The sequence below is a fragment of the Danio rerio genome, chromosome 19 (assembly GCF_049306965.1).
Source record: "Danio rerio strain Tuebingen ecotype United States chromosome 19, GRCz12tu, whole genome shotgun sequence".
NCBI classification, from domain to species: Eukaryota; Metazoa; Chordata; class Actinopteri; order Cypriniformes; family Danionidae; genus Danio; species Danio rerio.
In genome coordinates, this window is record NC_133194.1 from 38,651,231 (window position 1) to 38,669,929 (window position 18,699).

At 34.4% G+C, this 18,699-nt stretch overlaps 1 protein-coding gene across 2 annotated transcripts in view; it reads right to left on the minus strand.

Moving 5' to 3' along the window:
* The window catches only part of csmd2 (CUB and Sushi multiple domains 2), a 560,701-nt gene that overhangs the window by 80,025 nt on the left and 461,977 nt on the right, over positions 1-18,699 (minus strand). For both annotated transcript variants that reach the window (XM_688741.11, XM_073931822.1), the window contains exon 46: positions 17,115-17,228. In XM_688741.11, coding sequence (XP_693833.6) covers positions 17,115-17,228 — 114 coding nt within the window. The remainder of the gene's footprint in view (positions 1-17,114; positions 17,229-18,699) is intronic.

The following is an 18,699-nucleotide window of genomic DNA, read 5'->3' on the forward strand; positions in this document are numbered from 1 at the left end:
GCGTTCATCTCTAAATCTGTTTATATAGCAAACATAAAAGGAACTCTTGGTATTTGTGCTGAAGGCCACACTGCTGGAAGATTTTTCTGTATATTATGTGAAGAATGACTCAATAGCAATACAGCTATCGACTAATTAATTGAATTAAACTTCTCTGACCACATTTCTAGAACTGCTCGATCGTGCAGATTTGCACTCTATAACATCAGAAAGATCCGACCCTTCTTATCTGAACATGCAGCTCAACTCCTTGTTCAAGCTCTTGTTCTCTCCAAACTGGATTACTGCAACTCTCTACTAGCTGGGCTTCCAGCTAACTCTATCAAACCTCTTCAGCTGCTCCAGAATGCAGCAGCACGAGTTGTCTTCAATGAACCTAAACGAGCACATGTCACTCTGCTGCTAGTCCGTTTGCACTGGCTGCCAGTTGCTGCTCGCATCAAATTCAAAACTCTGATGTTTGCCTACAAAGTGACTTCTGGCCTAGCACCTTCTTATCTGCACTCACTTCTGCAGATCTATGTGCCCTCCAGAAACTTGCGTTCTGTGAATGAACGTCGCCTCGTGGTTCCATCCCAAAGAGGGAAAAAATCACTTTCGCGAACGCTCACGCTCAATCTGCCCAGTTGGTGGAATGAACTCCCTAACTGCATCAGAACAGCAGAGTCACTCGCTATTTTCAAGAAACGACTAAAAACTCAACTATTTAGTCTCCACTTCACTTCCTAATCTGCAATTGCCTCTTTGAATATCACACTAACTGTACAAAAAAAAAAAACTACTAATACTTCCCTTCTTAGACTTTACAGACCTGAAACTTGCCTTTAGTACTTATTCATTGTTGCTCTTAGTTGTGTAAATTGCTTCCTTGTCCTCATTTGTAAGTCGCTTTGGATAAAAGCGTCTGCTAAATGACTAAATGTAAATGTAAATGTAGGATGGAATTTGATGTGCTAGATTGAACTAACACCTGCGGGAAGTAAACTTCTGTAAATTTTCTATCTTAATATTACAATTTTAATAATGACATTATTTTACATTTATAAATTTCCTACTGCTTTAATACAACAAAGCAAATCTATTCATAACAGAGTAGTTACAATAGGATAAAATACAGTTAAACACTTTGGGGTTTTTAATAATTTATTTATTTAGGTTGGAGGGTCACTCAAGCTAAAATACAGTTAACAGCAATGATCTAAAATATTTGTACATATTATGTTTTAAAATTATTATGGTGATTTTATTCTATTTATTTATGTGATGACAAAACAGATTTTGTTAAAAAATATTTTACATTACATCATTAATGATAACAAACTGAGGCTTATTAACAACAACAACAACAATAAAAACATTTTATTTTATTTTATTAACAACATTCAGTTATAATAATAATAATAATAATAATAATAATAATAATAATTATTATTATTATTATTATTATAATAACAAACTAAATAAATGAATACAATTTAAATAAACAACAACAACAACAACAACAACAACAATAATAATAATAATAATAATAATAATAATAATAATAATAATAATAATAATAATAATAATAATAATAATAATAATTATTATTATTATTATTATTATTATAATAACAAACTAAATAAATGAATACAATTTAAATAAACAACAACAACAACAACAACAACAACAACAATAATAATAATAATAATAATAATAATAATAATAATAATAATAATAATAATAATAATAATAATAATAATAATAATAATAATAATAATAATAATAATAATAATAATAATAATAATACTGATCGCATGGCAATAAAACCGGCAACACATTTATGCACATACACAATTGCTCCCAAATATATTTTGAGGTCGCATTGGTAAAACATTTTTTTTTTGGTAAAATTTCAAGACCTGTAATAATAATAATAATAATAATAATAATAATAATAATAATAATAATAATAATAATAATTTAACTATATTAAATAGTTTTGTTTGAATTTCAGTAGTCATGTCAAAGCAGAAACTAAATCAGCATATATCAATTAAAAAACATTGCAAGATTTTGATTCTTTGTTCCCAGTGAGGACTTAAAAAAAACATGTTCATGCTTTTATCAGCAGCAGGGTGGATTACTGTAATGGACTTCTCACTGGTTTTCCCAAAAAGACAGTCGGACAATTGCATCTCATCTACAACGATGCTGCCAGGATTCTGACCAGAACCAGAAAATCCAAGCACATTACACATGTCCTCAGGCTTTTACACTGGCTCCTAGTTACATTTAGAATAGATATAAAAGTATTTTACTTGTCTTTAAAACACTAAATGGCCTAGGACCATCACAGATATGCTCACTGGATACCAACTTAACAGATGCCTCAGATCATTAGGATCAAGTATATTAGACATTCCAAGTAAATCAGTTGTGTTAAATATGTTTCATTGTTATATTTTGTTTTAATTCTCTTAATTCTCAGATAAAGAAATCATAATAACTAACCTTCAGTATATAGTGGTGTAAATACTAAGAATGACACATTTCTACCATCCAGTCACCGAGCCATAATTCCATTCTGCCCCAACAAAATGGGGAAGAGCATGACCCTCTAGACAGAATCTCACACAAAATCCTCATCATCCCAGGCCTTTTACCACGGTGGCAAACGGAAATTAACTCGCTCAGGTCGCCCTTATCCCCTAATCCACTTTGAAATGGACTGTCAAAAGCAGAATGTAAACAACAGTTTTGGTGGCAGATTCTGACAGAAGAGGAGAAGGCATGTCAAAACTGCTCCTCTAACAATGGCAGTTGAAGATTATCTACTATAGAAGATGGGCTGGAATCTAAAAAGGGATTTTCAACTTAAAATGTCACCCTCCGTGACAATGAATTGCTAATATGGGCCCCATAAGAATATACATTCAGAATATGGCAACACGCTGCATTCATTTCGTGATTTCAAGGAAAGGGATAAATGTCAAATTGCAAATGCAGGCAATTCAGGGTTGATCATTTGCTAAGCTCCGCCCCTTGGCTACTGTTGCTAGTATGTAAGCTGGCCATTTCCAACCAAAAAAAAAGGACACTTTTCAAAATAAAACATTTTCCATTATGAGATAATATTCTCTCCACTGAGTCATTCATTCATTAAGTTTCTTTTCGGCTTAGTCCCTTTATTAATCTGGGGTCGCCAAAGCGGAATGAACTGCCTCTATTGAATCAATATTTTAATTTTTTTTTAAAATAAATTGTCAGTGATTCACTCATTCAAGCGATTTTTCAAAACAGCTGATTCATTCATTCATGAATGGCGGTCTGAATATTGGTTCTACTCGTTCATAGACAGCAACAAGTAATCTTAAAGAGTAAGTAATCAATTTATACTATTTAAATGAGATTCGCTGATTGAACTGATTTAAAATGGTTGATTCGATCAATAATGATAGTTTGTGAATATTTTTGAATCATTCACTATTTATTCAGGTGGCAAAAGTCATATTAACAAGCAAGTCATCGATTTACACTGTTTTAATAAGATTCACTAATTCAACTGGTCACACTTTACAATAAGGTTCATTTATTAATGTTAATTAATGCATTTACTAAGATGAAAAAAAACAATGAACAATCCATTTACTACTGTATTTGTTTATGTTAGTTAACGTTAGTTAATGAAAATACAGTAGTTCATTGTTAGTTCATGTTAACTCATGGTGCATTAACTAATGTTAACAAGCATGAGTTTGGATGTTAATAATGCATTAGTAAATGTTCAATTATGATTAATAAATGCTGCACAAGTGTTGTTCATGATTAGTTCATGTTAGTAAATGCATTAACTAATGAACCTTATTGTAAAGTGTTACCATTCAATTGATTTGTTAAAATGACTGATTCATTCAGGAATGAAGCAAGTGATTAAGAAATGACTTTTTGAATTGTTGACTACTCATTAATAGGTGGCAACAGGTTACATTATTTCAATGAGACTCACTCATTCAACTGATTTGTTAAAAATATCTCATTCATTCAGGAATGAAGCAAATTATTTTTTACAAGTTATTTTCTGAATCATTGACAGTTTGTTAATAAGTAGCAACAAGTCATCCTCAAGAGTAAGTCATACTGTTTTTAATGAGATTCACTAAATGAACTGATTTGTTAAAATGGCTGATTCCTTCAGGAATGAACCAAGTGATAAATGAATGGCTTTCTGAATTGTTGACTAGGAGGCAACAGGTCACATTATTTCTATGAGATTCACTCATTCCGAATGATTTTCTGAATTAATTATTCGTCAATACCTGGCAACAAGTCATTTTAAAGTCATAGATTTACACTTTTAATATCATTCACCGTTTCATTTTGTTTGTTAAAATGTCAGATTTATTCAAGAGGGAAGCAAGTGTTTATGAATTGTTTTCTAAACTATTTACTATTCCTTGATAGGTGGCAACAAGTCATCTTAACAAGTCATAGATTTACACTTTTAATGAGATTCACTGATTTAGTTGATTTGTTAAAAATGGCTGCTTTATAGAGGAATGAAACGAGTAATTGTTAATGACTGGTTTTCTGAATCATTCATTATTCGTTAATAGGTGACAAGTCAACTTAACAAGTAAGTCATCAATTTTAATGATATTCACTCATAAAATTGATTTTGATATTTACTCATTAAACTGGCTTGATAACTGAATAATTTTCTAAGTCATTGCCCATTCCTTCATAGGTGGCAACAAGTCCTCTTAAAGAGCATGTCAACAATTCATGCCATTTCAAGGAGCTTCGCTTATTCAACTGATTTGTTAAACTGTCTGATTTATTGAGGAATGAAATAAGTGATTGTTTATGAATAGTTTTCTAAATCATCAACTATTTGTTCATAGGTGGCAAAGTCATATTAACTAGAAAGTCATCGATTTACACTGTTTTAATGAGATTCACTGATTCAGTTGATTTGCAAGCATTTGTAAGCAAGTGATGAATGAATGACTTTCTAAATCATTTACTATTCGTTAATAGGTGGCAACAAGTCACACTATTTCAATGCGATTCACTGGTCCAACTGACTTGTTAAAATGGCTGATTCATTTAAAAATAAAGCAAGTGATTGTTTATGATTGGTTTTCTGAATCATTGAATACTCATAAATCGGTAGCAACAAGTCATCTTAAAGAGTAAGTCATCAATTCATACTGTTTTAATAAGATTCACTCATTCAGTTGATTTGTTAAAATAGCTGATTCATTCAGGAATCAAGAAAGTGCTTGTTTATGAATGGCTTTCTGAATCATTGACTACTCCTTAAAAGGTGGCAAAAGTCATCTTACCAAGTAACTTTACCTGCGCTTTTAATGAGATCCACTCATTCAACTGATTCATTTAAATGGCTGATTCATTCAGGAATAATGCAAGTGTTGAATGAATGGCTTTCTGAATCAGTGACTATTTTTTCATGATTTAATAATAAACAAATATAATTCAGATTGTAACTAAATCAATGTGTCGTCTGATTTGATCAAAAAGTTTGTTTCAAAATAAAGCAGAACAGTTGTTAATTGTAAAATGTTTAAGTAGGTTAGCAATCAGTCAGTTAAAGTCTATTGCCTGTTGCTAATACACTTCAAACTTAAAAGGTAGATGACAAATCACTGAAAAAACCTTGAATGTGTAATGTTTGAAAACATCTGAAGCTAAGAGTGCATAAATACACATGTCTATCACATGCACTCTGGCTGTTTATTAATGAAGAAGGTTTTCAAATAGAACAAATAAACATTTATTATAATTAAAAAGCTAAAAGTCCCATATAAAGCATTTATTAGATTAGCGGTGACACTGTGTGCATTTATAATGTATATCTATGTGAGATTCCACACACATTCTGACATATATAATACTTGACAGATATATTGTAGACGGTACATGAAAAAGATAAATATTTGATATCAATTCATAGACATTTGAATAAGAGAAAAGCACTGCAAATCATTTATGCATTATTGAATAATATAAGTAAAATAAATAAATGAAATCCAAAGAGCACTTAAATGCCACCAGGAGAAAAAGTGCTGTGGGATTTTCACATCGCCATGGTGATAGGCAGGAATAACAAAACCAGCATCCGTGTGTGCCTGAAATGTGGTGCATCTCTGATAAAAAGTGCATTTTATTTATTTATAAAGTGGCATATTCAAATATAAACATTGTGAAGGAAGTCTAGAGAGTGTGTACACGCATAAAGAAAAGAAGTCACAGTACATGTGAGATTCTCCTACTATTCATTTGCATAATAGCATGTGATGCACTCTCAGCATTCACACATCTATTTTCTCTCTCTGAATATACAAGGCAGAAAAACAAAGGAGAAGGGGGAACATTGAGAGAAAAGGGAAAGCATGTAGCAATTAGATGCAGTGTTTTTAAATGGGATTGCCTTTATTACTGGCTTTGGCTAGACAGCTTGCACATCTCAAACGGGGTTACTGCTCATTAGTTGTAGATTAAGTTCTAAACCGTACAGGATGTTTTTGATAGTACAATGACCCTTTATATAATCAAAAGATCAAGACAATTTTAATTTCTCAGTTCACAACCCCTTTAAATGCTGCTATTTAGCTTTTGCAGATGTTAGCATGTAGTGTAAATTTATTGAACGTAAAAACTCTGCAAAGTTTCACAAAATAAAAAAAAAATAAAAACAATCTGCCTAGTGATCAGTAATTTCATTAAAAACCTACTTTTGCAACAGACCAAACATGGCTATTTTAGCTGAGACTTGGAAGAATGTGGGTTCATGTTTTCTCAAATCCACTTTGCATGCTCTTCCAAATGATGACGATTTGATGACTATAGCCTTTATCACTGTTTTTACCAACATAATCTCACGGCAATTCGTAACTTTTTGATTTAGTGGCTAATTCGTGTGAGTTTGTACGATCCAATTTGTACAATTTAATAGGATTTGCTCATCCCTCAATGAAAGTTGTGTTTAGGGGTGGGGTTAGGTGCCACACCTCTTTTTTAAAATCATACAATTTTGTACAATTTCATACAAATTATCCACTAAACTGGCAAATCGTAAAATACTTATGTTTTCTCGTGAGATCAGGCTGGTTTTTACATAGTGCTGAGGCAACCTGTGTAGTTGATATTCAGATTTGATTTTGACTATAAACAGCAGACCAATCACAACAGACTGGATCTGGCAGATCTGACCAATCAGTGCAGGTTATGTCAGAAATGACAATATAACATTGAATAGACAGTGTGAATGAGTTGATGCTGCAATGCCTTAAGGCATTATTTGTTTAGTGCATTAGTGTACAGGGTGGGTGAAACGTAGCTAAAATTGTAATAATATTTAATATTTTATATAGACAGTAAAATGCTTTTGAGGGGTCCCTCACACATAACACATCTCTGTGTCTAAAAATGTGAGACGCACCTCTCAGGACTGAAGGTATCCAGACACAGCCACTAAGTGCCTGTAAACAGAAACTTTTAGGGATTAAGATAAGGATTATAAGGATTGTACATTCACGATCAGGGGGGCAAGTTTTTTAGGTAATGTTATTTTGGGTAACACATCCTTCAGTGAATCAAATGTATGCATTTATTTAAATTACATTTAATTTTTAAATAAAACATATTTAAGTTTTCAGTGTTTGGGATATTTTGTGTATTCTAATCTACAATATCCCCTGATTAGCTGTTTGAGAGGTTACTGGTCAAATTATGCATCTTATTGTACTTTACTTTTAGGCTATATGTAGAAACAAACACCTATTCGACCAGAAAAGTGTCTATCCGTGTGGAAGGAATAATCCATTATTATTAACTGTATATTCATATTATTTATTATTTTAATTAATACAGCCACAGCCATATCACCCTGCAGCCCAAGACCGGATAGTCACTGAAGCTAAGCAGGGCTGAGCCTGGTCAGTACCTGCATTGGAGACCACATGGAAAAAACTAGGTTGCTGTTGAAAGTGGTGTTAGAGAGACCAGCAGGGTGCTCAATCTGTGGTCTGTGGTCGTAAAGAGTAGAGGTTTAACCCTGGTGTCCTGGCCAAAGTCCCTCAATCGGCCCTTATGATCATGGCCTCCCAATCATCCCCATCCACTCAATTTGCTCTATCAATAGCTGGTGTGTGGTGAGCGCACTGGCGCCGTTGTCCTGTGGCTGCCGTCACATCATCCAAGTGGATGCTGCACACTGGTGGTGATGTGAAGAGATCCCTCTCATGATTGTAAAGCGCTTTGGGTGTATGACCGTACACAACAAATGCACTATAAAAATACACATTATATTACAATACATTATAATAATATTAGTATTTAAGGTACAGATCAGAGCAAACTTTTTCTCACTATTTAGAGTGCTGACCCCCCAAAAAACATGCTGTTTTGATGTCAATCCCCCCAAACCTTGCTTGCAACCCTTGTCCCACTTCAGAGTTCTTCCGATTGGTCTATTGATGCGCATGAGTGGTGCTTCATGTAAAAGTTGAAGTACTTTTAACCTAAAAATGTGGTACTCATGTGTGGGACATTTTCAAAAGACGAGTTCATATAATTGTGCAACCGTCAAAAAAAAAAAGTTCCGGAAATTAGAGCACTGGAAGGAAAAAAAAAACGTGTTCTGAGTGAATGAGCCTTTAAGCTATGTGTTCACCGAAGCATTTTTGCACCTCAGAAACACAAGCCCTGTTCTAAAAATGCTCAGCTATCAGCATTTTAGTGGTGCAGCTTTTATTTCAGTCGGTTGCTACAATATAGAGTATCCCTGCTTTACCATTATAAGTTGAACGTCATTGGCTGCGTCAGAAATCGTACTACGTTTGAATTTAAATTTACTACATGACAATTAGAAAAGTACGTTCCACAGACTCTAAACGTGAGTAGTATGAATAGAGCTCGGATGTATTACATCCGCCATTTGTCATCATTTGTCATTTGTTAGTTGTTTAGCTTCAACTCCTATTCATAAATTCTCTCGCATGGCATCATTGGATAGATTAGCATCCCTTAGATGCATACTTCAGAATCTCACAGGAAGTAATAGGTCATCTGGGTGCTTCTCACATATTGGTTTTCGAATACTATGATTTAGGACATACTACTTGGCTTGCACCCAATTTTTGCATACTATATAGTATGGAAGCATGCGATTTCAGAAGCAGCCTTTAGCAGGTTATTTGTTGACAGTTGCATTATATCGTCCCGCCCCTCCTCCACTGTGATAGGATAGCTAGCTCAAAAGTAACACCGATGGGCGCTGCGTTTTTCAACTTGCAGAATCTGAAAAAGTGATGAGTGCCCAAAGTTGACAGTAATAGGCCTGCTTACTGTTTTGATACACTACACATACCCAAAAATTGCAGCGCTGACATTAACAACAATTATTGCTCTGCATTGGTTACTGGTTGAAGCTCGAATCAAGTTTATATCATTGATGCTTGCCTACAGGACAGCCACTGGCACTGCACACTCTTGCCTCCACCTGCTCCTGAAGGTCTACATCCCCTCCAGGAGCCTAAGTTTGGGAAGGAAGCTCCAACTTCTGATGCTATCGCAGAGAGGCTATAAGTCACTTTCCAAAACCTTTTCATTCAATGTTCCACACTGGTGGAATGATCTTCCTATTCCCACTTGGACTGTGGATTCAATGGTATCCTTCTGAGAACACCTGAACCCCAGTAAATAAAACCAAAACCACCTATTAAAGCTCTTCAGTTCGTGGTTGCAGTTTTGGTGAACACACAGCCATTCTGTCTATTGTGCCTGATGCTTGTACCATGGACACAGGAAACCTGAAAATCCTATTTGAAATCCTATTTACAGGCATCTGTTTAGAGACTCCATCAGGACTCCATTGATACTGCAAGTTCTATAACCATTAAGCACTGCCTAGTTACTTATCAACCACCCTTTACATTATGAAAGTGTTCTTATTAAATAAATGGTGTGAGGCCATCATGGTCATGCGCATGTCTGATTTAGTCTGCAGACAACATAGGAAGAGCTAGATGGGATTTGAAAGAAGCAAGGAGAAATATTTGATGGAAAGCGGGACATGGCATGATGTATTCAACAAGAGGATGTGACAGATCAGATGTCAGGTACAGAGAGAGAGAAAGAGAGAGAGAGAAAGAGAGAGAGAGAAAGAGAGAGAGAGAGAGAGAGAGAGAGAGAGAGAGAGAAAGATAGAGAAGCTGTGATTTAATAGCTGGGTGCACCTGCAGCCTGGATATCCTCTGCATCTCAATGAGCTTTGCGTTCCCTCTACCCATCTCTGTCCTTCCTCTCTACTCTTTCAATCCCTCAATTTTTCTCTCTGTATGCTTGCCTGCTTACTGTTTTTACTTATAATTCAGCATAGCAGTAAAATAAAAATCTGTTCATGTAATGAAATACTGAAATGATCAATATCAACCAACAATAGTTAACCAGTGACTATGTTTACATGGACATTAGTAATTGAATTATTTGCCTTAATCTGAATAATAATCTGAATTAAATATGAATTAAATATGATTAAGGTGTTTACTTGAGTTGCTTTTGAATGTTCCTTTCACGATCCCGTTTACATGTTACAGCACATAGATCAATTATTGTCATTGCGTCACCACGTTATCCTCGTTTCCTCCAGAGTTTCATTTTCAATTTGTTGACTTTAACTGCAGTTTTGCACTTTCACTTTCATTCAGGAACATTTCATGCATGTCCCCCGTGACAAACTGAGGTATTGGATGTGAGTATGAAGTTAGGACTTATGGAAGAGTATTGTTTTAATGGAATCTGATACTGCACCTCGAGAAAAAAAAAAAAAAAAACTTGATACATGTGTCTGTGGTCTTTTACTGACTCGGTAGGTGCAGAGAATAGTGTCAAACCGTGTGTGTATGGAATATCTTGAAAAATCCTTCATGATGGTAATAGTTTGATTGCGGTGTTTACATGTCTGTACTGCACTACAATAATGTAACTAAAATTAGCATATTACACATGTCTTAATTATAGAGCTCACACTTAGCAGATGATTGATAATGAAGCGTGTTTGGCATGCTGTCCCACGAAAAAGAGCCCTGAGCTCAGAATATCCTCAAGCCCTGGGCAAGGGGAGTTCAGGTAGTTCTCGAGAACTCCCCTGCTTGTGAATGTGTAAGGAATAGTTAAAATATAGCTAGCTAAAAGTTTGTCTTAAGATGCCACTTTGGATTAGTCAATTTACTTATGATGTAAGTCTTTGGATGGTGAGAGGAAACAAGGGGAGAACATGCAAACTTGTTGTGGTGAGAACTCGAACCAGTGGCGTTCTTGCTGTGAGGCAACAGTGCTAACCACTGGGCTGTAATGCCGCCCTATCAGGAGATGGGGAGGAGAAGGGGTGGAAGGGAGGATTCTTTAAGACAAAGATGACTTAAATGGAAAACTCTGGTAATTTATAATGAGTCAGTATTCATCTGATTAGTGCAATATATGGAACTGATGCTGGACCGGCTGTGATCAATCATAAGCTGGTGATCCTCTCGAAATTAGTTTATAAATTAACCACAACGATTTATGTTTAGTTTGATTATGACTTTAGTCAAATTAAGGTAATCAAAAATTGCTGTTTACATGGTATACTCTTAATCAGAGTATTGTCTAAATTGTATTAAAATTTAATTATTGGTGTCCATATAAACATACTCACTGATTGCCTAAGAAAGCAAAACCATCAGTGCTGTACTTCATGCAGTTTCTTTAACTTTAAGGCTGTTTTTTCAAGAAGTATATCCTCATTCTGAACAATAAGGCTTTATCTTGTGAGATGAAGATTACTTTTAGTTTGTAATGTCAAAACTGTAGAGATAATGGAGGTGTTCAAATCTCCCATTAGTATTTTGCCATTACTTTATTGTACAGTTTTCCTATATTTTAGTACAAATTGCATTGGTGCAATTAAAAGGGGAAACTTTTAATAATATTAAACACATAACAAGATAATAATAAGATAATGTTATAATAATAATAATAATAATAAACAAATAATAAGATGTTTTGAGCCATATGGCATTAGATTTCCTCTTCAGGATGGCAACGTACAATATTAAAAACGTTTTTTGTATATTTCTCAGCCCTTTACTATTATTATTATTATTATTATTATTATTATTATTATTATTATTATTATTATTATTATTACTATTAATAATATATTTTTTTCATCTCAGATTATAGTTGCATAAACTAAATCGGCCATAGTGTATGGGTATGTGTGTGTGAATGAGTGTGTATGAGTGTTTCCCAGTACTGGTTGTGGCAGAAAGGGAATCCACTGCGGTAAACATATGCCAGAATAATTGGCGGTTCATTTCGCTGTGGTGCCATCCGGAATAGAGACTAAGTCGAAAGAAAAGTAATGGTCACACTTTATTTTGATGGTCCATTTGTTGAATTTAAGTTACATTGGATCTACATGCCATCTAATTATCATTAGATTATAAATAGACTGTTAGGGGTTGAGTTAGTGTAAGTTGACATGTACTTGCAAAGTTTCTTATGGTCAGTTAAATGTCAGTTGGAGTAGTAGTTTCAACAAATATTAAGCAGACAGTCTAAAAATACTCAATGGACCATAAAAATAATGTGTTACCAAATGAATGAATGATATTAGATTAGACCACATTACACCATTCACTCATTTTTTACAGAAACTTATGACGTTGACATATGATAACATGAGTAATTATGAAATTGTATGATGTCTTTAGGGGGAGGGGTGCAGTTTTTGATATAAATTATTTTTAAAAAGTTACACAAACATTCATAGTTAGGATTAAAAAATAAATACATAAAATAAATACGGTGTCTATAGAAAATCATCAAACCCTTTTGAAATTATTATACTATTTGTCATACAGCCTGAAATCAAATCACATTCAAAATAACTTTACAAGCCTTTGCAATGTTTTTAGCCTTTTCCTAACCTGTGCCTTTCTACAAATTTACCCCGGAGGTCTTTTGAAAGCAGCGTGTAATGTGAGTAAAGGTATAGATTTTCACAGGGTATGATGCTTTTCTATAGGCACTGTAATACACATGCATATACTTTATAAGAAAATCTGTTTCCTTCTTTCATCATATGACCTCCGCATAAGGAATAATATAACTTTCTTCCTCCTTGTTTGGTTTGCCATTTGACCAGTCCCTCTGTCTTTCCTGTGTCTTGACGAGGCAGGCATACCTAATGTGACTGACAGCCAGAGGCAGTGCCTTGACCAAATGGAGCGGGTGTCAGCTGGCTATGTTGGCCCTCAGTATAAGGAGCTTTTCATATAGCCGAAGCAATTAACTGTCGACACCTAATTAATGTTAGGATGAATTGCACAGGTTCAGAGAGAGCACTCCAGCATGAAGGTTGAGGAGGTGCACGTTTAGGCCTGCTTTACTATACATAAATTGTGTGCGTGTGTGTTTTTAAATAGAAAAAAAAGTATCTCTCTTCACATTGTGGTCTGTTCTTTCTGATATATGGTAATGTTTGAAATAGTAACACTTCCTGTCAATCATTTGTTTATTTTTTTGTTGTTTTCCTGTATGCCTTAATCACTTTCCACCAAACAGCTGCATTGCGGCCCACAAATTGCTTCCAGTAAACAAACAGCCCATTTGATTTTTACTTACATCGCAGATGAGGCCAAATGCAGGATGGGTCGGCTGAGTGTGTTTTGATATTTAATGAGGTACAAAATCTGAGACAACATTGAAGATCTGGAATTCAAATTACCATTAAAAGCCAGATACAAGCAGAATTAATGTGCACAATTTTATTTATAATGAATAGGAAATATAATGTTATTACTGACAGGTGGTAAAGCATGTATTTTTATAATTTGAATAACGTAACTAAATATTTTTCCGTGTCTTTAAGTTGTACACATTTTTAACTGGCGAAAATAATAAAAATAGCTTGTGATTAAACTCACAGCTCCATTCATTCATTTTCTTGTCGGCTTAGTCCTTTTATTAATCTGTGGTCGCCACAGCGGAATGAACCGCCAACTTATCCAGCAAGTTTTTACGCAGCGGATGCCCTTCCAGCCGCAACCCATCTCTGGGAAACATTCACATACACTCATTCACACACACACTCATACACTACGGACAATTTAGCCCACCCAGTTCATTTGTACCGTATGTCTTTGGACTGTGGGAGAAACTGGAGCACCCGGAGGAAACCCACGCGAACGCAGGGAAAACATGCAAACTCCACACAGAAACGCCAACTGAGCTGAGGCTCGAACCAGCGACCCAGCGACCCAGCGACCAAAAATGCACATAACATATATGAAAGTAGGTGATTATATGAAAGTCAAATTAACAAGTTTAACAATATAGTGCTATTTATTTATTTATTTATTTATTTTTAAGTAGTGGTTTTGGGCATCCAACAAAATGTGAAATACAAGTATTTCTACTAACGTTTATAGACCTTGGACCCCCTGTTTACATATAGGTGCTTTTAATAGAAGCCTTTTAGTTCGACCTGAATTCCACAGTGAGCAAAGCGAGCTCAGAGAAGTAATTCTCCAATGCTGAGCGGAGAGAGACAAACATAATGAGGAGGAACTGAGGGAGTTTATGGGAAATGCCATATCAAATCACATAAAAGCAGCTGGAGGAAGGTAGATGAGCGTTTAGCATACTCATGGGGTTTGCTTGACAGGCTCCGAGGTATATTCATACTACCTCTAAGCCAATAGCAATAACGAAGCTTCATATAGCACAAATCCAACCATCATGATCAATAGACCCATCATGCACTGCAACACAGTGGGGGGTTGGACTTTATAATATAGCAACCACAGGACTGGTCTTTTGTGAAGCTCAGAGGGGGGACGTCACTAAAAATCAATTGTTTCTAAAAAATAAATCGAATAAAATGCAGAAATTCGAAATCCTGACAGTACAGGAATCAGCATCAGTGCACAAAGCACAGCAAATAAATGACTAAGATGAACAGGCACTACTTTGTTTACAACTGTTTTAACTAACCTGCTCACTCACAGAAACACACAATGTTCAGTGATGACACTTGCTTGGTTTTATTGGTTTGTTGGGAGGAACTGCTTTCTCACCTCAACTGAACCACTCAGAGTACATTTTGATTGGCTCAAAAGCAATTAGTTCAGGTGAGCATGACTGCCAAGTTTATAAATACCTAAATGAAATTAGGAACAAAAAGTACCAGTTTCTAAAACAAACGCTTCAAATAAGACAGATTTACACTGAAAAACAATATTCATTGGATTTACTAAATATTTTTAAGGTAAGTGGGTCGTTTTTTATGGTTTGTTTCTTAAATGTTTAATGTAACCTCAGTGCAAAACATCAGTGCAAAAATACATTTCCAGTGACTGTAATAACTAACGTAGCTCAAAGTACATTTATGTTGCGTCTGTACATTAAAATGGCTGTGTAAAAGCCTGTTATATAAGCAAATATGCCCAGCATTCAAAGCCCCCACTTAATGAGCAAATATATTTTCATTTTCCCTTCTCCAGAATGACACGTGGCAACTGAAATATTTAATAAACAAATGTATTTAAGTTTTTGAAAGGAGGAGTTTCACACGTAGACTGGCTATAGGAGAAATAGCTAAGAAATAACTACAAAATAAAGGGAAATCATCTAAAAAGAAATATTTAAGCCAGGTACATCTTCTAAGTTCACTTTCTATAACATGCTATAACATGCAAACAATTTATATGGGCTGAATTTAAACAAACAAACAAACAAACGAACAAACAAACAAACAAACAAACAAACAAAAAAACAAACAAAAATGTTCAACTTAATTTGTTTTTTTAAATTTCAGCCCATATATTTTTTTTTGCAACCACTTAATTTAATAAATCCAATTTTGTTTTTAGTGTAGAAGCACCCTAAGAGTTTCAAGACCCTGATGTACTTGAAATGAAGTTGAACACATGGGCAAAACAAAAAAACAAAAAAGCTTTGCTCAATGAGCAATAACTGTCCTAAAATTAGTTCTGAAATCAGTACCAACTGTATAAGTGAAGTATTCTTAAAATGGATCTTTTAGTTTTTAGAATAACTTCAAATAAAACTAAGGAGAATTTGAAATGTACGACAGATAATAAGACCATTGAGTTTAAGTTATATAAAAATAGAATTGTATTTAAACTTATATTTGATAAAATCATGTTGGACCAAATTAATCACATTTAATTGTGTGAATATACTTTTTAGTTTTTTTTTGGTGCAAAACAAATTTATTACATGGAAATCATGCCCTCAATTAAATCGAGTTCATCCAATAAGTAATTTTTTTCATAAAGATTTTCTATGGAACAAATCATCATTATACAATGATTTGGGGGCTAATAATATGGGGGCTAATAATTCAGGAGGGCAAATTAATTCTGACTTCAACTGTATATCAAAATTATTTGAAGTCAAATAAATTCCCTGAATTATTACCCCCCCCCCCCCCCCCCCCTTATTTTTCTCCCAATTTCAAAAAACATAATAGTTTTAATAACTCATTTCAAATAACTGATTTGTTTCATCTTTGCCATGGTGTAAGTACATAATATTTGACTAGATATTTTCAAGACACGTCTATACAGCTTAAAGTGACATTTAAGGGCTTACCTAGGTTAATTTGAATAACTAGGCAGGTTAGGGTGATTAGACAAGTTATTGTATAGCGGTGGTTTGTTCTGTAGACAAATGAAAATATATAGCTTAAAGAGGCTAATAATTTTGACTTAAAAATTATTTTAAAAAAATGTAAAACTGATTTTATTCTAGCCGAAATAAAACAAATAAGACTTTCTCCAGAAGAAAAAAAATTATCAGACATACTGTGAAAATTTCCTTGCTCTTCTAAACATAATTTGGGAAATATTTAAAAAAAGGAAAATAATTACAAAGGGGGGTTAATAACTCTGATTTCAACTGTAAATAATTATAATAAAAAAATACTAATACAAACCTTCTGTGTGACTATACTGGAGCATTTACAGGCTAATATAGAGAATAGAACCATAGTGGACAAAAAAAATTGAACTGTGGACAAAAAAAAGGTTCAAGCTTACTATCACAGGAAGGTGGAGGTCCATCAAACTCGAGATGCGTCCCGAGGCGACAGGTTTGAATGCTGTTTCCATTAAGATGATATCCTGGCAAACATCTGTAACGCACAATATCACCTGTGGAAAGAAAGAAAGTCAAGTAAATTTATCATTGCTTCATCAACTGTCTCTCCCATGCACGTCAACTTCTGAAAAAAAATTATGGAGAACATGGGATTTCAGAGGAGCTCAGAACAACAGGAGCAGCATCTGGCTTTTCCTGCTGTTGCCTCGCTCACAACTTGATGAAGGCCATGTTCTCTTACTGTCTCGCTTAATGGCTGACACTGACGATAAAAAAAGGGAGAAGGAGAGGAGCGAAGGGAGACTCGGGGTGCCGGCGCTGCATTGCAGTATAATTAAGGAAGTGCCACACCGCATGGTTTACATTCATAACACCCATCGGCTGCTACCTGAGGGCCACTCAGATCTCAGTAGCAAATCTGCCTGTTGCCACATGATCATTTATGCACTCTGTGACTCAGCTAAGAGGTGCAAAAACACCTAATGGTTTCATAATGTGGCATTTAACTCCCTGGAATAAAGAAACTCAAGCTTGCAAAGGAGAAAAAAATGCATGCTTTGAAATATAGCCAATAGGAATGTGTTTATGGCTGTGAGTGTATGTGTTCATGGCCATCCGAACATAATGGCCTGTTAACTTTACTGAATTAAGCAAATTAATTGGATGAGGTGGATAATCAGTGATCAAAACGGTATTTCAGTGCAGGTTAGTGTCAAAGACCATGACTGCTTTAACTCGCACGCAGGGTCTACAAACACTTTCCATTGCAGAGAGATCAAACGACCCTGCGCAGACCGCGTAACAACCCATTTAGAACAATTAATATCAATGAATGCATTTTTGCCTCTTTGGCAGAAAAGCAGAGCATTGATTTAACAATGGATTTCATAGGGAACAAAAGCCAATGAGTCATCATTAGAAATCCAATGAGATTATGATTACTTTTTAAAATTGCAATGTGTTTAGAAATAAATAAATAAATAATAAATAAATAAAATTACTATTGCTGTTATTGCTATTTGTAATAATAATAATAATAATTATTATTATTATTATTATTATTACTACAATTATTACAAAACTATTATTATTATTATGATTATTATTATTATTATTATTGAATACAATAGTTTATTTTTATTATAATAATAATAATAATAATAATAATAATAATAATAATAATAGTAGGCGACGCAGTGGGGAAGTAGGTAGTGCTGTCGCCTCACAGCAAGAAGGTCGCTGGTTCGAGCCTAAATAAATTCTCCGTAGTGTGTGTGTTTGAATGAGTGTGGATGAATGTTTCCCAGAGATGGGTTGCAGCTGGAAGGGCATCCGCTGCGTTAAAAACATGTGCTGGAAAAGTTGGCGGTTCATTCCGCTGTGGCAACCCCGGATTAATTACGGGACTGAGCCAAAAAGAAAATAAATACATGAATGAATAAGTGAATGTGTGAATGAATGAATGAATAATAATAATAATAATAATAATAATAATAATAATAATAATAATAATAATAATAATAA